The sequence below is a fragment of the Dunckerocampus dactyliophorus genome, chromosome 9, assembly GCF_027744805.1.
Source record: "Dunckerocampus dactyliophorus isolate RoL2022-P2 chromosome 9, RoL_Ddac_1.1, whole genome shotgun sequence".
In the NCBI taxonomy this organism is placed as follows: Eukaryota; Metazoa; Chordata; class Actinopteri; order Syngnathiformes; family Syngnathidae; genus Dunckerocampus; species Dunckerocampus dactyliophorus.
In genome coordinates, this window is record NC_072827.1 from 3,835,325 (window position 1) to 3,859,777 (window position 24,453).

The window sequence follows — 24,453 nt, forward strand, 5'->3', positions numbered from 1 at the left end:
ATTATATTATTATATCAAATGCATGGGCGATTGTGTAATAATATCATGAGGTTATATTTATATTACATATAAATATCCATATATTAAGTTACAAGTGTCCCTATGAAGGCAGCCATAACTGCGATGTGGCCCTCAATGAAAACGAGTTTGACACCCCTGGTCTACATGGTGCCCACGGACACTGCGCTCTAAAACAACCTGGAAGTCATGCAGCAACACGAAACATATTGTGTTCAACTTCACAGGTGTCACTCATGAATGAAGATGGAACATAAAGTAGCACTCACAGTTGACGGATGTAAAGCTTCTCCTTTTAGCTTCCAGTTTCCATGGACATCCTCCTCAGAAATCTCAGTCTCAAATTTGGCTGTCTCCGTCTCGGTGACCTCGACGCTGTACAGCGGACGCACCACCTTGATATCACGCTCTGAAAGGCGAAGACCAAGACATGGTCACTTATTTAAGAAGCGCGAGCTAGCATTCCTCAACTCCTCCTCAATCCCACCGACACGTCTTCCAATGAGGAAGCATTGCCTGGGTACTCCGTGGTGGGCTCTTCTATCTCTGGGGCTGAGGTTGCTAAAGTGGTCACATCTTGGCGTTGTGGCGATGACCCCAGAATGCAGAGAGCAGGACCCAAATGCAGGAAAGATGTAGCAGCGGAAAGGATTCAGTAAAGACAGGCTTGCAGTAGTGTGTCACGCTTCCACAAACAAACAATGCAACAACAAACTAAGAAGCACACATCTAGAAGGACGACTCAAGTAATCAGCGGGTGCGAGTGATAAAGGAGAAGCAAAGCAGGCAGACATAGATCAGGAAGAACTACAGTACCAAAATAAGAGCGTAAAACCAGAACTAAGGCATAAAAGGAAACATGGATCAAATTGTCACACGGGATTTGTTGACATCCGCCCAGAGTTCCTTCAGGCCCTGGATGGTACCACGCTCTTGTTAGCGCAATGCTAGCCTACTTTACATGTACCTGTTTTTCATATTGGCAATGATTTTATCCTTTATTTCACCAGAAAAATCTCGAGATTAAAAAGAAAACAGTTTTCCATTAGTGACCAATGTTAGCTTGCATTTTACCTTCAATGTTGAGATTGGCGGTGGTTTTGTCGGAGCTGCAGTCACAGGTGTACTCGCCAATGTTGCTCTTCTCAGCCTTGCGGACCGTCAGGATACGTTTCTTGCCGTCTGTGCTGATGGCAATGTTCTTGGAGGGCGTGAGCTCCTTCCCATCCTTGAACCACTTGACGTCTGCCACGGCTTTGCTCAGTTCGCACACCAGCTTCACCTCGTCCTTCTCCACAGCCGTGTAGTTTTGCAGTTTGGTGGTGAAGTATAAGTCGCCCTCTGTGGAAAAACATGTTTCAGCCCCAAGCCGGCAAGATTGGGCTACACAACATGAGATAGGCGCTTCTACATAAAGCATGGCTGTGTTTCAATCGGTCCATTTGTGTATTTACACTTTTGAGTGTAGAAGAGCATTCACACTATGAAGCATGGCAAAACCTGGATGTTGGTGAGTCAGCGACCTGAACAGTTGCCATCTTGGCTATCTAGCGGAAGAGGCGCGACTAACTCGAGTGGTTGAAATTTACAATTAAGAAGGAGAGAAGAAGAAGGCAAATTTTGTGACGTTCACTTCCAGTAAGTGGACGATAACAAAAATGTATCTGTAGTACACGGTGTACACAGTACACTTAGTACAGTGTAAGTACAGAAGGTGAAGACGTGCTCTGTTGTGACGCTGCATGGTGGAGGATGGCAAAAGAAGAAAATGAACATTGTGGATTCTGGAAGACTGACCGATGACAGTGAGCATGGCGCTGACAGTCTTGTCCATGGCCTCCACCTTGATCATGGACGTGTCATCAATAGCGACCTCCTTAAAGGCCAGTGTGTGGACTGTTCCTTGATCCAACATGTGCACCACCTTGCTGGGGTGAAGGCGCACATCGTTCTTGTACCAAACCACCGGGATATTTTCATGAGAGAGTTCCACGCTGAACTCGGCCGTTTCACGTTCCTTCACCGTCACGTCCTTGATGGGTTTGACAAACTCCAGGCGGATCCCTGTTAGGAAGAGAAAAGTGAAAACAGTGATGTAAGCATATTTTTTCTGCTCCAAAGTGTCCTGTGCTGTAATATTTCATATACAGCGCCCCGTCCTTCATTAATTGCATTGTCACTTCACAAACTATGGTTGATTGTCACAATGAATTGGGACAAATGTTGTCCCTTTTCAACTCAATACAGGATGCATACTTTTGTTTGGAAATGTGGGAGGATTTTGCAAAGAAAGTTGGCAACTCTCACACTCTATTGGCCTTTTTCCATTGTCTACTTAGGTTGTATCAAATACTACCAGAATGTCATCGTTGTCTGGCCTTGACAGTGCTGTTGGCCCGCTTTGGTCCCACTGCGGCCCCTCTGTAAAAAGCCTTGGTGTTTTTATTGATAGTTCTTTGAAATTTGACAAGCAGATAAGCTCAGTGGTGAAAACTGCCTTTTTTCAGCTTAGACTTCTTCGGAAGGTTAAGACACACCTGCGCCTAAACCAGATGGAAACAGTTGTTCAGTCTTGGATTACGTCTCACCTGGACTATTGCAACTCTCTGTTCTCCACCCGCCGCTTTCAACTGGTACAGGAACTAAAAGGCATGAGCACGTCACTCCTGCGCTCGCTTTTCTCCACTGGCTGCCTGTTGTTTTTAGAATCCAGTTTAAGTTCTTCATATGTGTTTAAATCTCTTCATGGGCTGACTCCACCTTATTTATCAGAAGTGCTTGTTTTGCTCACGTCAGTCTGAGGTCTTGTAACCAGCACCTACGAGAGTGCCCTAGGTCGGACTGGAGACCAGAGGAGACAGCCTTTGCCTCGGACAGTTTTTGTTTGTTTTTGTTTTTAAATGATAATGGCCATCACAGTGTCTGCTGAAAAATATTGTGGCCTGTTGGGTCCTCAATGAATGCCCGGTACCAAATGCACCACACTGGTATTAACACAATACCAAAAACTGTGAAACTCTAACATGTATTGCACTCTTCTTATCTTGGGTATCTCGAAAGGCGCTATATAAATCCAATCCATTATTCTTATAGCTAAGTTACATTGCAAATATAAAATGTGTCCTTCATAAAAATGTATTGAGAAATGAATGCATCAAGCAACAATGTTAAATGTAGTGAAATACAGTTATTTACCTTCAGAGGCAGGTGAAACCTCAGGTAGTTAAAATGTGCTAGCTACGTACACAACAAATAATGTGCTCCATTCCAAAAAACATGTTTTTGCCTGCCTCATTATAGATATATAACTAGGGATGTCTGATAATGTCAGCCCACCAATATTATCAGCCCAATCTTGGCATAAAAATGTAATATCGCCAAATATCGGTAACAGGTTTTTCCCTATCATGATAATTTAAAAAAAAACAAAAACGCTGTGTATATAGGCCTATGGGCTCCCCTACTGGCCCTCATCGAGGCATCCGGCGGCGCCAACAAGTGGAAATACTTTGTCACGTCCTGTGTTGTTCCTCGCAGTCGGAAGTGGGCTTTGATGTGTTGAAACAACGGGCTTAGGTTGTGTTGCCAAAAGTCGGGCAAATTAAACGTTGTGGTGCAGATAGCACCGATGTTAGCCAACTTGTTAGCCGGTGCAGCCTCGTCAGTGGACATTTTCACCCACGTCGCGGGTCACCAAATGTGGAGATGCAATTCGCAACGAGACCAGGTGGCACCAATCAATTTACTCTCCACTCAACTCAACAACAAGCAACAGTTGGCTGTGTGGCTAAAAACAACCTCATGACCCGGAAACGCAAGCACGCTTGGTGAATGTCTAAAACAATATTGTGGGTCACCACACTGCGTTAACTCCACGACAGGAGATATGTGATGTTACACATATCGGTATAGGTTGATATTGGGATCGGAAATTGACAGTTGGACAATATCGGCATATCAGCAGAATGAGCCAATATCGGACATCCGTATATATAACATGTAGAAACATCAAGGGCAGCCAAGGGAAAGAGTCTCCACATCTGTTGTCCACATGGCGGCAGTGTTTACTTACCCTTCCCTGCCCCTCAGCAACCAAAATAAAGCTTCAGTTGGTTGGTGTGGAGCTTTTCCACCAACAGGAAGGTAGTGTGTCATGTTTCATTGCTTGCAGATACTTCATATTTGACAGCAGCTCCCTCTCCTTTCGCCCAAAAGCACACCAAATGTGCCACAAACATCACGACAAAAACACCAAAATCATGGCAAATATTATTGAGTCTGGTTTGACTTGACCCATTTGCACAAATTAAAGATTCACGTGCAGTTTGATGTCTGCACTTTGTACGTGAGCTGAGCATCCGCTTGACTGCGTCATCATACTGCGCCATTTTAAAGGGATAGTTGGGATGTTTTGACATGAAGTTGTATGACATCCCCATCAGCAGTGTAGTGCATCAACAGCAACATACCCCCCGATTGGTCCCATGAGTCCAGTTGTGGTCTGAGTTTGGTGATGAGGAGCGTAGTTCCAGGTAGTCGCTGGGGTTGCACAAGTGAGGATTTTGGCTTCTCAAAACAATATGCGTTCAAAAGAGTAACACATTTGCATCACAAAAATGCCTACTCTACATAAATCAGACCTGACAAATGTCTCTGCGCTATATTTGTCTCACGCCGCATCCCTGCGCAGTGTCGCCTCTCCATTCTTGTGTATGTGACGAAGACGGCGTCTTCCGCTGTGGAACACACACGTGAACAAGATGGCCGCAGCGCTCCGTCGCGGAAGCAGATGCGAGCGTCTTCATCACATACACAAGAATGGAGGGGCGACAGTGGGCAGGGATACGGCGGGTGACAAATATAATGCCAAGCCATTTGTGAGGTCTGATTTTACAGGTAGGCATTTTTATGATGAAAATGTATTACTCTTTTGAACGCATATAGTTTTGAGAAGCCAAACTCCTTACTTGTGAAACCCAGCGACTACCTGGAACTACAATCGTCATCACCAGAACTGGACTTTGGGGACCAAGTGGGGGGTGAATCGCTGTTGATACACTACATTGCTGATGGGGATGCCATAGAACTTCATGTCAAAACACCCCAACTATCCCTTCAAACCCGGCTTTACATGCCAGCGTGGTCATCGTCTCCGAAGAGTGTAAAGTTAACAGTTGGTGTCGTGCCGTGAATGACGACGCGATTGTGATATTGTATATGCCTTAAGCATTGAAATTGTTGAGAACACTAGAACACTCAAATAAAGCTTGTACTCTCCTCCTTACTGCTTGTAAACGTATTAAAGTCTGCTGTGTTTCACACTGCCAGTATCAGACACGGTTCTGTAGTGAAAAGTGAGACTGTGTGGAACCAAGTACAGTGCAGCAGCAAATGTGTTTCTACATTTCACAGTTTTGCTTTCTCATGGATGAAAAGCATGCGAGTGAAGCAACACGTTACCTTGGATGACCAGCTTGCCGGTCGTCCTCTTGTCTTCAGCCTCAAACATGTACTTGGCCTCATCTTCGTAGGCAGCCGATTGGATCAGCAGCACGTACGTGTTCCCGTCCTGGATCATCTCGTACTTGCCGTCACTCTGCAGCTCCTCCGAACCCTTCAGCCAACGGAAACTCTTTGGGGCTCTCGACACTTCCACCTCAAACCTTGCGACATCCTTCTCGTACACCTGCACGTCACTCAGTGGCGACAGGAAGTTGAGAGGAAGTTCTGATGGACAAAAAAAAGAAAGTTATTGGACTGAAGTTGTTGTCCTGGGACAGCTGGGTAACATGAACCAGGGTCAGAAGACTGATTGGACTATGTTCTTAAAAATGAATGCGAAACATTGTAAGCCGATTTACTCAAAACAGACTCTTCTGACAATAGGTGATTCACCTTTGACCTTTAGGTTGGCAGCACACTTGGCATTGGCAGCCGTGTAGACCAACTCCCCTGTCATGGGCACTTTACAGTTGTACAGGATCAGCGTGTGTTTGCCTCCCTCTTCGATGATGTCCACATCCTGCTCATTTCAAAAAAGCATCACTGACTGGACGATACTTGAAAGAAGAAACAAGCGCATTCAGCCAGGAGGGACTCACAGAGGAAGGACTCAGAACTTCTCCGTTCAGTTTCCACTGGCCGTGCACATCATCTTCGGAGATCTCCACCTCGAAACGGGCCGTTTCTCCATCAAAAAGCTCCACGCCATAAATTGGTCGAACCAACTTGATATCGCGAGCTACCAAAAAAAGCAAATGTGAGAATGCTGTGGAAAGACAAACTTAAACGTGACAACGCAAGTTTTACCTTCAATGATGATGTTAGCCACCGTCTTGTCGGTTCCGCAGTCGCAGGTGTACTTTCCTTTACTGCTTTGCTCCACTTTCTTCAAGACCAAAGACCTTCGAGTGCCCTCTGACCTCATGACCACCATCTTGGAGGCAATCATCTCCTTCTCTTCATGATACCAAACAACTGGCACGTCTTTGCTGAGCTCACAGTCCAGAGAGACCTGGTCTTTTTCAGTGGCCGTGTAGTCTTGGAGTTTCACCACAAACACGGCATCACCCTCTGGAACGACACAGTCCAGTCAACTATCAGTTGAATAGGAGAGTCAAATTGGGTCGTTGTGAAGGATCCTCCCTCCCACTGATTGGTCTGGTCTGGTGGATCTTGTAAGATAACTGATAAAAGTTGGCATGCAGAGAGAACAATAAAGAGTAGCATTACCTATGACCGTCAGCTTTGCCATTGAGCATATTCCTTTAGCCTCTGCCTTAATCTGGCAGGTATCATCGAGCGTCAACATCTTCATTTCTAGAACATGTTTCTTTCCTTCCACATGTGTGAGCACCGTTCGACTCACATGTAGTTTGACTTCATTGCGATACCAAACCACTGGTACATTGTCGTGAGTCACCTCCAGCTCAAAGTGAGCCGTTTTACCTTCTTTGACTGTCTGGTCCTCAAGCGGCCTCACGACTTTAAGCCTCATGCCTGGAATACAGCAGGAGTCGCCACGCTCGTTAAAGAGGAGCCTCGCCTGAGCGAGCTCTTTGAGCGGGAGAAACCACAAAGGTGAGCACACAGCACTTACCTTCCACAGACAGCCGAGCAGTTGACTTGTGATCCAACACTTCTATCGTGTATTCAGACTCATCGTCAAACTCACAGCTGTTAATGATCAGCATGTGTTTCTTTCCATCATCAATAATTTCATATTTGGGGCTCGAGGCGACAATGTCTGACCCCCTGAACCACATGACTTTTGACACTTCCTTGGTGATGGTGCATTCAAACTTAGCTTGTTTCTTTTCAGGCACAGAAATGTCCTTCAAAGGCTCGACAAAGCCCATTTCGATCTCTGCCAAATCATTTGGTGGGTTATTGATTGAACACACACATGCACACACCCACACCCACCCACACACACACACACAGAGGGGCATTCTTTGTGGTCTTACCTTTAACGGTCAGCATGGCGCTGGTGATGGCATTTAAAGCCTGATAAGACACTTCGCCCGCCTGGTCCAGCTGGACGTTCTTTATGGCCAGGAAACGTTTTGTCCCGTCGACTTTAATGTCACAAGTCTGAAAAAGACGTGCCGCTTTCAAAACATAATTTTATGCAATTTGAATCAAGGAGCTTTCAAATGCTGAATCAGAACCTGGTAGCAACCAACAACATTTTAAAGCTGGAACTGTTCACCAATAATGTCATTAAACACCCTTGGCTTCAGGCACATGCACAGACAGACCACTAGTGGTGCTCATGCACGGGCCCTTATTGCCCTACATGAGAAAAGTGCCCTTTGTGCTGGAGCATTTTCACTCAATTAACAATAAAAGATACTTTTTATGTCATCAATTTCCCCAAAATATATTTTGATTTGCATTTATTTGAGATATTTGTGGTACTTCTTCCCCGACCTGCTTGGTGGCGCTCACAAGCCCCGCCCCTCCTCATGCAGTGCTGATTGCTGACGGGCTGCAGCCTATACGTCTCCTCTGACTTGCAGCATCAGACCGACAGTACAATGACAATGGTGCTTGTGCAATCCCCTTATGTGGTTTACTGTTAAATTAACCACAGCATTAGTGCCACTGATGTTTAACAAAGGGAGAGAGGGAGGCAGGCTGGCAGAGAATTTCAAGACTGTTTTACAAATTAGACAAGTTCACTAGTTTTGTTTAATTTCAAATGGTAATGATTGAGATACAAGGTGGTGTCAAGCTGCGCTACATGGCAGTGTGGTGAGGTATATTGTGTATTAGTGTGATGCTGCCTAAGCCTTTAACTGTCAGAAAACTACAGTATATCACACACTCCTGATCAAAATGTTAAGAGCAGTTGAAAAAAGGCAAGAACATACATTTTGTAAGGTTGGATCTTAGGCAGGTCTATGTAGAGCTTCAAAATGCAAAAGAAGACATGGGAGTGAGCAATTTCTTAAAGTGAAATAAGCTGTTGATCAGAGCACGGCCTTTAAAAGGCAAAATGTTGGCAAAAATGTGGATTTAATGTGATTTAGTGTCAGGTATTCACTGGCATGATCTCTTGATGGCAAAAGCAAAAAAGCTTTCACTCTTTGAAGGCGGTGGGATTGTTGAGCTGCAGAAGCAACACCTCTCTCACATAGCGTGCCATCGCTGCTGAGGTTGGACGCAGTAAGACAGTCATTTGAAACTTCTGAAAAAACATCCTGAGGCTCATGGAGCAAAACAGTAAAGTGGTACACTCAAAAAAAAATAAGCCGGATGATCCCATTGGCTGTCAGTCAAGACACGGGAAGAAGAAACAACATCTTTGAAGGCCTAGTCTCCTTCAAGGAGAATTTGCAGGAGAGGCCCCAAACAAAGTTTTATTTTCCCTTGACGGTCCTGATGGCTTCCAATGTTACTGGCATGACAAGGAGATCCCACCTGAGATGCTTTCCACATGGCACAGTGGTCCTTCAATGGACCAATGGAGCTTCAGGGTGTGCAGGGGCGTCAAATGGCAGGCGGGTATGTGGAGATGTCGCAGGGGGCATCCCTCTTGGCCCTGGTCTGTGTGGTAATGGCTGGCTTTTTCAACAGGACAATGCTGCACTTCACAAAGAGGAATAAGGTCCCTCTTTTGGACCATCCTTTTGTTCCCCTCATCTAAATCCAATGGAGAACATTTGGGGATGGATTTACAAAAATGGACATGAGTCCCAGACAGTGAAGTCATATGGAGCAACATTCCCACTAGCCTCCTGGAAAGACTGGCATCAAGCATGCCAAGCCATTTTTCACCTCATGAACAAGAATGGCACAGCTACTCATTACTCACTCCTTTTTTTAAATACATTTTATTTCTATTTTAGGGGGTTTGAGCTATGGTCTTAAACTTTTCATCAGCCGATTAACAGCCTATGTCACCTGAATGCTGTTTTTTTGTCTCGCTCCCATTTCTTTTGCATTTTGAAGTTCTATTTAGAAGCTCCTTAAATCCAACAGTGCAAAAAATATACATTCTTTACATTTGTCACCTGCTCTTAACATTTTGATCAGGAGTTTATCTGTTATTATTTGATTTATGTATTTATATACAAATATTTATTTAATAATCGTAGTCATAATTTCAGGAACATTTGGCCCCCCGAAATATCTGTGCACATGCCCACTTGGCCTCGTAGATTAAGGTCTTGCCATCTTCTGCCACATGAAGCTGCAGAACTTACCGGAGACCTTGTCAGCACTTGTCCCTGAAGTTTCCATTCCCCGACAACATCCTCCTCTGAAATTTCTGTGTTAAAGTTGGCTTCTTCCTTTTCAACCACTTCCAAGCTGGTGAGCGGCTTCAGGATCTCTGCCTCACGCTCTGATCGCACAAGAGCGAAAACAGCATCAATGAAATGTCTTTTTTTTATGCTTGTCACTGCCACAGCACTTATTCACATGCATAAAGAAGCAAATGGGATTGGCACCCACACCCAGGTTGAAAAGCGACCGGTCTACCATGCTACACGCACCTCCAAGAGTCAGCTTGGCCATGTATTTACGGTCCTCCACCTCAAAGGTATATTCTGCCACATCGTCAGGCTGGCAGTTATTGATGCTGAGCGTCATGTTGACTCCATCTTTGTTGATCTCCACCTTGTCAGAAGGTTCCAGCGCACTGTCACCTTTGAGCCACTTCCAGTTGGGCGTGTCCTTGAAGAGTTGACATTTGAAGGTAGCCTTGGCCTTGGGTTTCACGTGCTGGTCCCTCAGAGGCTTCACCAACCAGTCTTTGATGACCTCTGAAAAAAATCACAATACAGTATGTGTTGACGTGGGGCACTGCAGATGTTTTTTATTGTCATTTATAAAGTGGTACCTTGGCATATGAGTGTTTTTTAGATGCGAGCCATCTCTGGGGTGACTTAATGCTTTGAACTGCAAGCTAAAATTTGGTCAAGGAGCTGCTAGTTACACAGCGCTCAATGAGATGGCACTAAAGGCTGGTGAGGCAATTTATTAGCATTACTATTATTATTTATTAGCATTGGGACTTGAACTGCAATGTTTGTGAAAGATGACAGTGATAAAGTGTGTGTAAAAGAGTGTGTGTGTGTGTGTGTGTATGTATGTGTATGGAAGTGAAGTATAAGCTACAGCCTATATGGGTACAGTCCTACTTCTGTATGCTAACTCTTCTTCTGCATTTTAGTTTTTGCAAGTTGTCAATATTTATTTTTCTAATACCCTGTTTTCATTTCACTTAGTTGTTGGGTGTTTTTGCCAAGCTTTATTTTTAATGTTAGTCCCAATGATATCTAGTGGGATGATTTGCTTGAAGAGAATGATATTTGAGTGATGGACAGTTTACCTTACTATTCTCTACGTGTTGTACATTCTGTTTGTTTTTTAGAAACACAGCTCCATTTTGCTGAGCCGTTTAAAAAACAGAATTTTTAATAAACAAAAATTTGAAAGAAAACAACCTACTATCCAGCCTCATGTTGCTAGGTGTCTTAGAAACTTTAAAAGTATCTTTGAAAGGTACACTTATTGTACATAAAAACGTATTTCCATCAGCGATGATTTACAATTAATTATGAGTTAACTATGGACAACATGCGGCTAATCGCAATTAAAGAAAGCAAAAGCAATGAGACTTTCTCTTGGAGATGAACTCCAGAGATTTCATGGGGGTAGGTGCTGACATAGTCTAAGTTCTTCTCATCCAAATAACTTGGACACCTTTTAAAACGGTAAAAGTCATCAGTGTTGGCGTTTCTTCTGAGACAGGAAGCCCGAGTGGTCTCAAGCCGTGTGTGTTCCTTACCAGTCACTTTGACGTTGGTGCTTGTCTTGATACTCTCCTGTGCAGCCACCTCACATGAGTAGAGGCCGCCGTCTTCCTCCGTGGCATTCTGAATGGTCACAGCGTGCTGCATGCCAATCACATTGATGGCCAACTTTCCTGCCTTTGTCTTCAGTACAACTCCGTCACGCTTCCAGATGGTGTCTCTCTCCTTGTTGAGCTCACAGGTGAGGTACATGGGTTGACCCTTTGTACATGACGTCTCTGCGTCCAACTCTTTGATCCACCTCACCGGCAGCTCTGCACACAAGCACAATGTTCATGAGGTAAATCTTGGAATACATGGACTCCACAACTGATTTAGTAAGAAGATCAGTGAGCTAACCTTCAACAATCAGCTTAGCTGTGCAGGAGACTTCCTTGCCAGCGTTCTTGGCAACACAGGTGTATTCGCCAGTGTCTGACAGCTGGACATCTTTGATGTTCAACTTGCGATCTTTGCCATCAGATGTAAACTTGTACTTGGGGCCCTCACGCAGGTTGCTGCCATCTTTCATCCACGACGTGACAGCGGTGGACGGCGACACCACGCACTCGAACACAGCTGACGAGCCGATAGACTCCGCTTCCAGCAGCACGATGTCCTCAAGTTTCTTGATGAACTTCAGTGGGACAGCTTTGAGCTTGAATCCTCCAAAAGGTTCCTCCGGAGGCGATGGGCCTTTCCCACCTGGCCTCAGGCCCCGCCCCCGGCCACCATCACCAGGAGACGGCGTTTGTCTCGCTGCAATAACCGAAATAAAAACGTAGTGGGTTACTTTCAAGTAGAGGAAGTAGGACGTGAGGCAACAAAAAGTAATATTTCAATTCATGCCGACTGGTAAACATCAAGAATTTAGAAGAAAGAAAGTCTTGTGGAAGAAGAAAGTTAATGTGAAAGACAAAAATACCCTGCAGCTCAAAAAGCATCACGAGCCATGTTTAAATGTTTCATAAAAAAGACAGAAATGTTTGTAAAACATGAAAGCAATAACCACAAAAGGTAGAAGAACAACAGTAAAATCAAATGATGTCTAACTACCAGCATGAAGACAATAGTTCTCACCCCCAAATCCTCGTCCTCGTCCTTTGGGAGGTTCCTCTGCTGGTTTGCCATCTGGATAAGTCATGGAAAGATTTACTGTTACAATTTCATCTTTTTCAACACGTGACACGCAACAAAAACAACACACTGAAGACGGAAAGAAGACATAGATGAGGACAACAAAATGTTTGATGACCTCTGAAAACAAACGGTAACGATGATGCTGATGGCAGTGACTCAGATGAAGATGACAAAAGAAATGACTTGAAAGTGTGCAATGAGGATGAGACGAGTCGTGGTGGACAGCATGGGGCGGTGCTGGTTGTGTCTCCAATGTCATTGGGTGGGAATTGTCTGGACATGGCCTCACCTCGTTTGCTGTCAGGCATGCCTGGAGTCTCCAGCGACCCATCCATCCCTTCACCTTGCCAGCTCTCAGGGGGGACCAGCTCCCAGCCCCAGGCTTCCTCATCCGCCAGGTCCTCGCCTTCTTCTGGTTCATCTCTGAATACCTCCTCCTCTGGCTGGGTGGGAACTTTCTTCACCTGCACAGCTCTTGGGGAGACCATCTTCACGAGGGGATGCCTCATGTTATCAGATTTTTCTGAGTGAGATGCCTCCTCCAGGGAAGGTTTCTCCAAAACTTCTGCAATGTTTGGTGAAGTGTTTTTTGAAAACCTTTTTACTTTCTCAGCATCAGTTTTTTCAATGAGGACTTGTTCCCTCGGTTTTGGCTCATAAACCGTTGGTGACAAAGTGTTTTTGAGTTGAACCTTCTCCCTTCTTCTTTCATATTTTTCCATGGCCTTGAAGGCCTGCTCGCATTCAGCATCTTTTATACCTGCTCCAGGTGAATAGGTCCTCTTGAGCTTCTTGAAGGTATCTATTTCAGTGCGTTCATCTTCTGTTTGTGGAATAACACCTGCCGTTATTTTCACATTGGCTTTCTTGGGCACAATAGCTGGATCCTGATACTGGTCTTGTCTTTGCTGGTCTTGCTTCAGCTCTTTAGATCTTTCATCTCTTGTGTGACTGAGTGCCTTTGCATCCACAAGCTTGTTCTCTTGCCCTGACACGTTTGCTTCCATTTCAACTTCAGACTTCAGTTTCACTTGCACCTTGTCTTCATCTGATGGAGTCATTAGTTGGGTTTTTACATGTTCCTCCTCGTGAAGCTCACGTTGAGCCTTCTTTGTCAACTTTTTATAAACACCAGGAGATGAATCTGGACGCATGGAAGTAGCGTGTTTGGGCTTTGTGGCTTTCGTGTCCACGGTGAGTTGATCTCTCTTGTCTGGACTGTGTCCACTTTCAGGTTCCGCTTCCTTTTCAGAATCTTTAACTCGTACTTTTTCATGGTCATCTGCCTCTTTTGTCTTTTTAGACGCATTTGGCTCAGGCGCCTCCTTATTCGACATGAAGATTTGTTCATCACTGTGCTCACCATCAGGAAGTCCGACTGTCATTTCACTCTTATCTTCCTCTTTTTGTGTCTGTTGATCTTGTGGATAGGTGGGACCTCCTTTTTGCTTGATACGTATTTCTTCACCTCCTTTTTGTATAACATGTATCTTTTCACCTCCTTTTTGTTTGAGATGTGTTTCTTCACCTCCTTTTGGTTTGATACGTGTTTCTTCACCTCCTTTTGTTTTGGGATGTGTTTCTTCACCTCCTTTTGGTTTGATACGTGTTTCTTCACCTCCTTTTGTTTTGAGATGTGTTTCTTCACCTCCTTTTGGTTTGATACGTGTTTCTTCACCTCCTTTTGTTTTGAGATGTGTTTCTTCACCTCCTTTTGGTTTGATACGTGTTTCTTCACCTCCTTTCTGTTTGATACGTGTTTCCTCACCTCCTTTTGGTTTGAGATGTGTCTCTTCACCTCCTTTTTGTTTGATACGTGTTTCTTCACCTCCTTTTGGTTTGAGATGTGTCTCTTCACCTCCTTTCTGTTTGATACGTGTTTCTTCACCTCCTTTTGGTTTGAGATGTGTCTCTTCACCTCCTTTCTGTTTGATACGTGTTTCTTCACCTCCTTTTGGTTTGAGATGTGTCTCTTCACCTCCTTTCTGTTTGATACGTGTTTCTTCACCTCCTTTTTGTTTGAGATGTGTCTCTTCACCTCCTTTCTGTTTGATACGTGTTTCTTCACCTCCTTTTGATTTGAGACGTGTCTCTTCACCTCCTTTTGGTTTGATACGTGTTTCTTCACCTCCTTTTGGTTTGAGACGTGTCTCTTCACCTCCTTTCTGTTTGATACGTGTTTCTCCATCTCCCTTTTGGATTTTTTCAAATAATTTTGATTGAACTGATTCATTGTGCTCATCTGCATTTCGCACTTGAGTGTATTTTTGATCAGTGCTAGGCACTTTTGCCTCTTTTTTTCCTGCAATTTGTTTCTGTTTTTCTTCCTCCGTTTTCTGAACAACCTCGTCATGTTCTTGATGTTCTTCACAATGTTCAAGTCGACTTGTTTGCTCTTCTGCAGTGAAGAGTCGTTCAGATCTTCTGAGTGTTATTACCTCACGATCTTCTCTGTAGTGGAAAGCATGAACGCTGAGTTCTTGGTCAAGATGCTTGGTCACTTCTGCCTGATGACTTTCTACTTGTTTCTCAGCTGCTGCAGGTTTTTCTGGAACTTTTTTCAACCTGACGACCTCCACTTCTACGTCCTTTTCCTTGGTTTTTGGGGTAGCTGCGCGCTTCATCTTCTGTGTTGATGTTGTTGTTGTCTCTTGCAGCGGAATCTTAACTTTCCATACAGCTGATGCTGTGTTTGCAGCAGCAAACACATGGATTGTTTGATTGGTCACATGTACAACAGATAATAGATGTACAATAGTACACAAGACAACACAAATCTAAGAAGTGCAAGAATTACAACAAATATCTTTGTTTCTTTCTTATTAAAACAAAGCAAGTATCAGTATACCTTTAGTTGGTCCAGGAGCTGTAACTGGTTCCTTGTCTGCAAGAGGTTGAATACAATCAAAATTAGTATACTCATTGCAATAAAACAGATTTTCAAGGCGTTGAAATGGGAGTTTTACCCGGGAAGACTGGGAAAGGTTGAGTGCATAAAACTGCATATTGCATATGTTTGGTCACCACACGGGTGACAAATGTTACCTCCAGGTGGAGAGATGTCCTCCATGACAGAAGATGGCTCAGAAGGTTTTTCCTCTGCCAAAGCAAGATGATCAAAAGAATGGCGATGACATGAAACACATGTTAAGACTCAACGCAAACAAGGTATTTTCATGGCAGGACAACGAGGAAGTGAAAGCGTATGGTTAGCAGATACCACTACCTGGAGAAGGAATGACTTTAGCTGGAGGCTTTGGTGTGGGTGGAGATATTTTCTTTTCCTCTGGAGGAGACACTTAAAGGTAGAAGAAAACCGAGGTCACATCCAGGAAACAACACAAGAACAAATACCAGAAAATCAGCAGGCAGACACACAGACAGGAAGAAGAAAACTGGCCACTGAGGCAAATATCCTCAAAGGGGACGATATAAAAGAACTACCTGTAGGAAGAGGTACTTTGTGGTCTAGCGTGAAGGGAGCCGAGGCTTTCCTTGTTTTCTTCTCTGAAGGAGACACTTTGACATAAAGGATACCAAGACAAGTCAGCCATGAAGAAAAGACGACACACTCAGAATGAACATGGCCCAGGACACCTCAAACCAGAAGAACTGTTAACGGACCAGAAGTCATTACCTGAAGGTGGAGTGACTTTTTCTACGGGAGGTGAAGATGCTGCCATAGATGTTTGCTCCTCTGAAGGAGACGCTTGAGGAACAAGAGATGCCAGGATCATGGCCAGGAAAGAACAAGCTCAGTCCAAACACCACACCAAACACAATTATGTCAATACAAAACATGTACTGAGGTCTACACTCAACAAACACAAAGTCAGGAGTGAAGGTGAGTGGCAGTCAAGTCAGCAAAGGGAATATTAAAAGTGTTTCATTGTGGTAATAGGTTAAGACCATGTATGAAGTCTCAGCAAATGCTCTTTTAGACCGGCAATTCTCCATGAGTGAAAAATTTGGCCAAAAGAAGAGATGATTTTTGTGCAAGAGCCTCAAAAGACACGTCTTTGACTTCGTTGCATGGAGATGCCATCGCCTCGCCTGAGGGAGGATGGCTTGCCAACTTGGTGTAGTAAAGTATTTAGACGTACATACTGTCATTTGTGTTTCAGCCTCCTTCAGCTATCCTCTTTGCAAATGATGTTTGTCAGTCTGAGTTTGTTTTTTTGTGTCTTTGCCTCTGCTGTTGGAGGTCTTTTGTCTCCCGCTTTGAAATATCTAACGTTTCTGTCTGTTTGTGTGTTTACAGTCAAAAGATTCCACCAGTTTTTCATCACCATTGTCCTTGCAAGTCAACTCAGTTTTCGCTACAGGGGCTCATGGCTGTACATTTAGGTCTTAAAGAGACCATTCAGAAGCATACCCCACTTCCTTTGCAAGAGTGTTGTGTTTTTTGTCTTTGTCTGTCCGTCCTGTTGCTTTTTCAAATGTTCTGCCTTTCTCTTTTGTGGCAAGTAGCTAAGAAATTCTTTCTTCTTGAGTCACCTTCAGTGTAATGACTTCTTCAGCCATGTCTCTGCTCAGCCTCAAAACAAGTTTGAATCATCAAGATGGAAGATTTGCACCATAGAGCAGCGGCCAAGTGGAAAGTGACACAGACAGGAAAAGTATAACATTTTAGTGTGGTCACATACAGCCGTGGCCCAAAAATATTGGCACTCAAAGATGCCAGTGTTTTTGGCTAAGGCTGCCAATGTTGTTGGCCATGCCTGTATAGACTACAACCAAATCAGCCTAATTTATACAGCCATGGCCAAAAGCTTTGGCAACTTTGGCCAAAAATGTACTCGGATGACACGTCACGTCGAACAGTACGGACACAAAACACACACACACAAAAACTATCTTTTGAAAACTTTGTTTAGCTAATTGCTGTTAGCTAAACAACTTGCACTGTGTAGAGCTTCCCAATGTTCATGGTGACAGGAGACAAAGGCAACAACGACACTGAGGACCACAGAACTTGGAAAAGCTGTTTAGTCACAAAAGACAGTAAGGTAAGAGTGAGGATTCATGATGACATGCTGGCATAGCTTGTTTTGTCGGTGGTTCTTTTTCTGCAGGTGCTTCTGGAACCTTTGTGGCTTCTCAAGGAATGTTTTTTGTTTTTTCTGGTAGAAGCTTTGGTTCTTGGGGCTCATAGGGAGGCTTTTGTTTTTGTGGCCCTAGATTGTCTTATTTCTGGTACAACTTCAAAAAGATTTTTTAAGTGATTAATTTGACAAACATCTGACAAATCATACTCTATCGAGTGCACAACATGCAGACACATTTCAAGTAGATCCCCACCCCTCTGCTCATGAAGAGTAAGCTTTTTTTAGGCAGTACCTTGTGCAGGAGCAGCTTCAGCTGGAGGGGTTTTAACCTTTAAGAGACATGGTTCTTCTGGTGGAGGGGTTTCTTCCACTTAAGAGAAGAATTACATGTGGTTTAAACAACAGTTGATCACTTAATTCAAGATAACTTTTCAAGTGAAAAGTTGAAGGTCAGGTTCGTTGAAGTGTTGTAAAAGCGCAATTAAAGAAGTCTTTACCACATCATCTGAGATGTTCTAGTTTGTACGTAAAACAACCAAGAATGAAGATGGTAGCCAAGACATTAAGAGTGACTGATGTTACCTCGCACTTTGGAAGAGTCTTTTTGTTTTTTGGAAGCCTCAAGCTTGTTTGCTTCTGTTTCCACCTTCTTTAACACTGGAGCTACCTTGGACTCCGCCATCTTTACTGGAGCCGCTTGAGGCTGTTGAATGGCATTTGTGGTCACTACCTCTTCAAGTTCACTTTCGGATTCTGGTTCTGGTTGAGGTTCAGCTACTGGTTCTGGGTCAGCTTCTGGTTTTAGTTCTGGTTCAGCTTCTGGTTCTAGTTCAACTTTAGCTTGTTGTTCTGGTTCAGCTCCTGGTTCTAGTTCTGGTTTGGCTTCTGGTTCTACTTCTGGTTCAGCTTCCGGTTTTGGTTCTGGTTCACCTTCTGGTTCATCTTCTGGTTGTAGTTCTGGTTCAGCTTCTGGTTGTGGTTGTGGTTCTGGTTCAGCTTCTGGTTGTAGTTCTGGTTCAGGTTCAGGTTCTGGTTCTGGTTCTGGTTCAGGTCTTGGTTCTGCTCTGGTGTATGTTTTCAATGCTTCAAGGTTAACAGAGACAGAGACAATGATTTGTCCCAAATCATGGCAAAGCAAATATATGGGGTCATAATGACAGACCAAGAAAACCCAGACAGCAATTGGACACGAATGTTAAGAAGACTGCAGACACGCCACACCTTCACACACAGACAAGTGGAGGCTCTGAAGTTGACATTATATTGTTACCTTCAGGGAGCACCTGTTCCTCTTGTCCAGGCAGCACAGCAACCATCATCTCCGGCTTCTTGGTGTCAGCTTCTTAAAAATATTCACTCTTTTGACTTGTCTGACCACAACTTATTAAGATAAGGAACAAAAACATGCTGAAGGCAAACAAAGACAAATGGAAGCAGGTATTTACAAATACCTGTAGGTGAAGCAGGGGACGGAGCTTCAGGTGCAGAGGGTTTCTCCTCTGATGTCCTGTAAACCTCAGGAACTTGAAAGATCAAGAATGTTCATGTTAAAGCTACAATGGCCAAGTGTAGTTTTCTAATCTACTTCCTGCTCCAAAGTCCTATAAGAGCTTAGTGTAGAGTCATAGCTAGCCATTAGATTAGATCTTCAACATCAACTGAGTCAAAATTGGTCAAAGCTGCGGCAAGAAAGGAACTTTTGAATAACTACGTGTACATTTCAAAGCAGCTTAATTTATCTTCCTCAGGCCTCAAGAATGTCAAAGAACAAGCGAAAAAGAAGACCTGAACAAAAGACCAAGAAGAAGCAGGTCAAGCTGACCTCTGAACGATAAGGAAGGAGGCAGACATGCTGAAGGATGTTATCACACTAGGCCATTCGTGCCGTGCTGGACTTGGGCTGATTTCCCCTCCCTGGCCTGCACTCATACTGAGCATTCATGTTACAACCCATTCACTACAACTGCTACTACTTCTACACTACTTGTGTGTGTTCCTCCGACTTATTAAATTACACATCTTGTACTTGCCGTTGAGTGAGCGTGACTTCCGGTCATTCCAGGGGAGGGGAACCAAACCGGAGCATGGATCAGAGCACTCTAGCCAAACGTGTCGGAGTTTGATTGTGAAGTGGGGTCAAGCACAGTCCAACTGGCCTAGTGTGATGGTCAGGTGGTCCCGCTCTTACCTGAGACAGTCAGCTTGGCATTGGAGATGTGAGGACCGCAGACCACCCGGTAGTTTCCCTGGTCTTTGGACTGGCAGTTGTGGATGTTCAAGCAGTGGCGTTCACCATCACTGCTGATTGCATATTTGTCCCCGTTCTCCAGTCTCTGGGTTCCTTTGTACCAGGTCAGTGTGATCTCTGGGTAGTTGATCCTGATTTGGCACTGAAAGGTGGCGCTCTTGTTTTCAGACACTGCCTGATCACTGATGTCCTCCATGACAGTGACAGGCTGTGGGTTCAAAATCACTTTGAATCAATTCATGGAGCAGGAGATCAGCACAGCACTCTATTTAGACTTTGTGTTGTCAATTGTCCAACGGAAAAATGACGCCATCAATGATTTAAAAGTACATCATATCATCAGACTAAAATGCTTGTCGTTTTACCTCTGTGTCCACTCGTCCCTCGAGCTGCTGGATGAGTCGGGCCATGTCTTCTTCATCAACCCGACCGCCATGCTGCGCCTCCTGCAGCGGAACACATCCATGACATGACATCAATACAGCTAAATAGACTAAATACACACGACATAGTAGAAAACATAGAAGAGCATGTATACACTACAGTTCACATAGAAGCCTTCATTCAACAGCCAAGCATAATACGTGATTTGAACAAGCCTTCCCTCGGTTGATTACACATGAAAGCCAAGAATAAATGAATCAGTCTGGTCAAGTCATGCATAAAATGGACTCTATGTGTGATAATAACTTAACAGCAATACTCATAGGATCTGACACAAAATTGCTCACCGCTGTTACAGCCTCCATCTCTTTTTCTCTCTTCAGGAGTTCCACTGCCTGGAGGATGGCACGGTAGTCATGGATCTGGTGCTCCCTCAGAACCCTCTCGTAGTCTTTTGGCTCTTGACCTCGGAGCAACTCTACTATGTTGGTCTCTTCTTCTTTTTTGGGACTCTTCTGCTTCGAGGGGGTCCTTGCACAGGAGGAAACATACATTTCATCCCCAATTTGTCTTAATATTTCCAGAGCAAGTTCTTTCAAGGAGACATGTTTGCAGAGACACAGAAGCTGATAAATGCACAAACAAGCGGAAAGATCTAGTGGGCAGCTGGAAGAACTATGCAATTTCTGATCCGACAATTCTCTGGTCCCTGTGGGCCACAACTTACTTCTTCAGCCTAATCCTTATGTCCTCAAGTCCTGCTGCTTCCTCTTTTTTGGTGACCGCCATCTCAGCACTGCACTCAATCTCGCCATGTTTGTTGGTGGCCACGCATCTGTAATGACCTGAATCTGACTTGGTCACGTCTCGGATCTCCAGTTTGGCATCCTGGCCTTTGTGCTCCATCGAGATGCGACCACCAGGTGTGATCTGCCTCCACTTGCCCTTCATCCACTTCACGCTGGGGATGGGCTCACCTCCAATCTTAGCAATGAAGGTGGCCGTGCCCTCTACAAGATGAAGCAATGAAACGTGCTACATATTATGAGATGTTTAGAACTGTCTTTTGTTTAGACATTTTATCATGGACTCTTTAACCTCTGAAAATGTATTCATGTTTTTACAAGATCAAATGCATACAGCACTGGGCAAGAGTTTGAACACACACAATACAACGCCATGGTCCCAACCCCCTCTGACAAGGCACGCCTGTGAAGTGAAAACCATTTCAGGTGACTACCTCATGAAGCTCAATGAGAGAACACTAAGGGCTTGCAGCGCTATCAAAATAATCTACATTGAACATAAAATATATGTCTAAAATAGAACACATACAGTACTTAGAGTTATTTCACTTTTTTTTTGTACATAATTCCACGTGTTCATTCATGGTTTTGTTAAGTAAGGAAGTAAATTAGTCATGAAAATAAAGAAATAAAAAAACGCATTGAACGAGAAGGTGTGTCCAAACCTTTGGCCTGTACTGTACTATACAGCCAAACATCATCTTTGCATTGAACTCACTCCTGAGGGTGGCATTATTATGTTATGCCTTCATCAAATTCTCCTTGGTGGCTTGTTTGGTCATCTCTGCTCCTCAGACTGTCCAGGAGCTCATTGATGCCCTGGTCCAGATCTGGGAGGAGATCCCCCAAGACACCATCCGTAGTGTCATTAGGAGCATGCCCCCACGTTGTCAGGCATGCGTACAAGCACGTGGGGGCCACACAAACTACTGAGAGTCATTTTGAGTTGCTACAATGACATTTTAGCTAAATGGACCAGTGTGCTGCATCATTTTTTCACTTTCATTTTGGGGTGTCTTTGATTTCCCCCCTCTATAGGGTGATCATTTTCATTTCTATCAAATGGCATCATTTTGTTACCAGGACAGATATTCAAGATCATTTTTCCCCCAGTTTAGATCTGATGTGTTTTTGAAGTGTTCCTCAAATTCTTTTGAGCAGTATATATATATATATATATATATATATATATATATATATATATTTTTAGCGTGGGAACCCATGCTTACTTACTCTCTGTGACAGAAACATTCTTTGGTTCCTCAATGAAGAAAAGGTTGTCAAGGACTTTCACGGGGGCAGGAGCAGTGACAGCGGGGACAGGAGCCGTGGTGGTGGTAGCCGACTTGGCTTCTTTTTCTAGAACAATTAATTGAGATGAGTGCCGAAACAGTCCATCCTTCCATCCATCCATCCATGAAAGTACCTTTGATGGTAACTCTGGCCTTGCAGAAGTCGGTCCCTGCAGCATTGCTGGCCTTACACAGATAATCGCCTGCGGCGGGTTTAGTCACCTGGCTGATTTCCAAACAAGCTGTACCACTCACAAATGTGATCTCTGTGCTTGAACTAGACTTGATCTCCCTCCTGTCCTTCATCCAGTGGATGGTGAGTGGAGAAGAGCCGGCAACATGACATTTCAGGCTGAGATTTTCACCTTCGCGCAGTGTCACCGGTTGCAGAGGAACATCAAAATTAGGAGGCTTGCTGCTTTCTGAAAAAAGTAGTATAGACGTTCAGACAGATGAACAAAACTGAACATCAAGTGGTTTGGCTTCACGGAGAAGGACCAACCAGGAACCTTAGCTAAAAAAACACCAGCTAAAAACTTTCTAGCTCAGATTCCTCTTCTTCTGTCAGGTGGGTGTTCTACTCATCTGACCTTAAAATGAGTGCCTGTTCAAGAAAAGTCAAGTTTCTAAAATAGCATATGGTGGCTGTTACATGTAGAAGTGAAGAAACATGTAGGACTGTGGCAGCTAGGGTTAGGCGTCCTAACACACATTTGGTGACATAACATGTAAACATAATGAACGGTAACTCGTACCTGAGATGGTGAGAGAAACCTGACAGGAAGCTTTACCGGCCTCATTGGAGGCTTCACAGGTATAGGTTCCGCAGTCAGAGGTGTTGGAGTCTCGCACACACAACACGGCCATGTTGTTCTTAAAGGTGACATCATATTTGTCTGACGCACTGAGTGTTGTGTTGTCCTTGTGCCAGGTGACGTGCAGCGGTTGGGAGCCAGAAAGCCGAGTCTCCATGGTGACCGTCTTACCCACTGAATCCATCATGGACTCTGGCAGGCGCTTGCTGAAGCTTGGCGGAAGTGTACGCTCTGTCATGGAGGAAGAAGGTGAAGACGAAGTCATAAAGTGATGGTTTTACATTCAAACATGAAATAAACTTAATGACCCCATCCTGGCAACATAATACAAAGCTTTTCAGGAGAGCCAAAGTCCATCCAAAGTATCACCATCAAGCAGCAAAAACAGTCCCAGGAGGTTTAGTATCTACAATCCAAGGCAGGGATGAAATGCTTGTTAGTGTGTAACCTATTTAAACAAAAGCATAACATCTGTCTGTGCCTTCAGCAGTGCACATTTCTGACACTTCACTGTGTTTTTGCTGATGAGGACCTGGACAATGCAAAACGAGTCTGCGGTTTTCACAATATCATGATAAAGAAGACCAGATCAGCTTGTTGTCCTTCCTCCCAGTCACGTAGAGCCTCTGGCTGCAATCAAGCCTCAAGGTTTGACTCAGTTCGTAAGAGACATCCTCCATTTTCTCGGCAAATCGCAAATGCTTCTGTGAACAGTACGGAAGCGAGAAACCTCGACAAGCTGATCAGGTATCCTGACGAATCTGCAGTTGAGACGGGTTGAGAGAGTGAAGGCTTCTGGTTGTGCACTGTGGAGTAGTTTGGATGAATGAATAATGAGGCCTTCACGGCCTTCAGGGTGTGTATTTTCCACAGGCTTCTTTTCGGTCACTGTTGAGAGCTTCCTGCCTGCAACTGCAGGTGGTGGCCTCAATAACATACTACTGTAAAAGGCAAAAATCAGCCTTCCGTGTTACCTAGCTCACGTGCATTCTGTAACAGCTTTTGGTCAACTTTGAGCATGGTGTTTTGCAGCTTCCTGGTGTAGAGTACTATGAGATACACTGATGGCTGCTAACAAGCCAGGTGGTGTCATTACAACTTCAACATAAATCTCACATTAAAGTTTACTGACGTGAAATAGGTCATTGATTAGTCTTAACTGAATTCAGAATTTAACTCTCAAGAAACAAGTACAGTCACCCCTAAAATGACTGACACCAACAAAAAAATCTAAATCCAAAGCCCAAAGAGAAGCTGGACTGGATTCCAATAAAAGTTTCTGGGAGGCATGTGGGCTCAGAACATGGGAGCTACTTTTCTTTTCTTTTCTTCTACCAAGGACGTAAGGTCGAACATTACATTGTTAGAAAGGTGAGCAGATCTGAACAAGATCCTCTTT

General features: G+C 44.2%; 1 protein-coding gene across 16 annotated transcripts in view; it reads right to left on the reverse strand.

Annotated features, from left to right (window-relative positions):
- Nucleotides 1-24,453, reverse strand: part of LOC129187574 (titin-like) — a 172,621-nt gene that overhangs the window by 99,536 nt on the left and 48,632 nt on the right. For 10 of the 16 annotated variants that reach the window (XM_054787058.1, XM_054787066.1, XM_054787053.1 and 7 more), the window contains 32 exons: nucleotides 22,995-23,285; nucleotides 22,374-22,661; nucleotides 22,181-22,306; nucleotides 20,869-21,151; nucleotides 20,489-20,672; nucleotides 20,123-20,203; nucleotides 19,698-19,965; nucleotides 18,961-19,032; nucleotides 18,780-18,851; nucleotides 18,092-18,592; nucleotides 17,802-17,879; nucleotides 16,099-16,170; nucleotides 15,906-15,980; nucleotides 15,685-15,759; nucleotides 15,507-15,560; nucleotides 15,310-15,345; nucleotides 12,751-15,147; nucleotides 12,402-12,452; nucleotides 11,682-12,080; nucleotides 11,318-11,596; nucleotides 10,020-10,289; nucleotides 9,729-9,868; nucleotides 7,485-7,611; nucleotides 7,118-7,384; nucleotides 6,751-7,017; nucleotides 6,328-6,591; nucleotides 6,120-6,259; nucleotides 5,914-6,040; nucleotides 5,479-5,745; nucleotides 1,816-2,082; nucleotides 1,093-1,359; nucleotides 288-427 (listed from right to left, as the gene is read on the reverse strand). In XM_054787058.1, the coding sequence (XP_054643033.1) occupies nucleotides 288-427; nucleotides 1,093-1,359; nucleotides 1,816-2,082; nucleotides 5,479-5,745; nucleotides 5,914-6,040; nucleotides 6,120-6,259; nucleotides 6,328-6,591; nucleotides 6,751-7,017; nucleotides 7,118-7,384; nucleotides 7,485-7,611; nucleotides 9,729-9,868; nucleotides 10,020-10,289; nucleotides 11,318-11,596; nucleotides 11,682-12,080; nucleotides 12,402-12,452; nucleotides 12,751-15,147; nucleotides 15,310-15,345; nucleotides 15,507-15,560; nucleotides 15,685-15,759; nucleotides 15,906-15,980; nucleotides 16,099-16,170; nucleotides 17,802-17,879; nucleotides 18,092-18,592; nucleotides 18,780-18,851; nucleotides 18,961-19,032; nucleotides 19,698-19,965; nucleotides 20,123-20,203; nucleotides 20,489-20,672; nucleotides 20,869-21,151; nucleotides 22,181-22,306; nucleotides 22,374-22,661; nucleotides 22,995-23,285 (8,225 nt within the window). The remainder of the gene's footprint in view (nucleotides 1-287; nucleotides 428-1,092; nucleotides 1,360-1,815; nucleotides 2,083-5,478; nucleotides 5,746-5,913; nucleotides 6,041-6,119; nucleotides 6,260-6,327; nucleotides 6,592-6,750; nucleotides 7,018-7,117; nucleotides 7,385-7,484; nucleotides 7,612-9,728; nucleotides 9,869-10,019; nucleotides 10,290-11,317; nucleotides 11,597-11,681; nucleotides 12,081-12,401; nucleotides 12,453-12,750; nucleotides 15,148-15,309; nucleotides 15,346-15,506; nucleotides 15,561-15,684; nucleotides 15,760-15,905; nucleotides 15,981-16,098; nucleotides 16,171-17,801; nucleotides 17,880-18,091; nucleotides 18,593-18,779; nucleotides 18,852-18,960; nucleotides 19,033-19,697; nucleotides 19,966-20,122; nucleotides 20,204-20,488; nucleotides 20,673-20,868; nucleotides 21,152-22,180; nucleotides 22,307-22,373; nucleotides 22,662-22,994; nucleotides 23,286-24,453) is intronic. The other 6 variants (XM_054787067.1, XM_054787064.1, XM_054787052.1 and 3 more) reach the window with 5 other exon arrangements.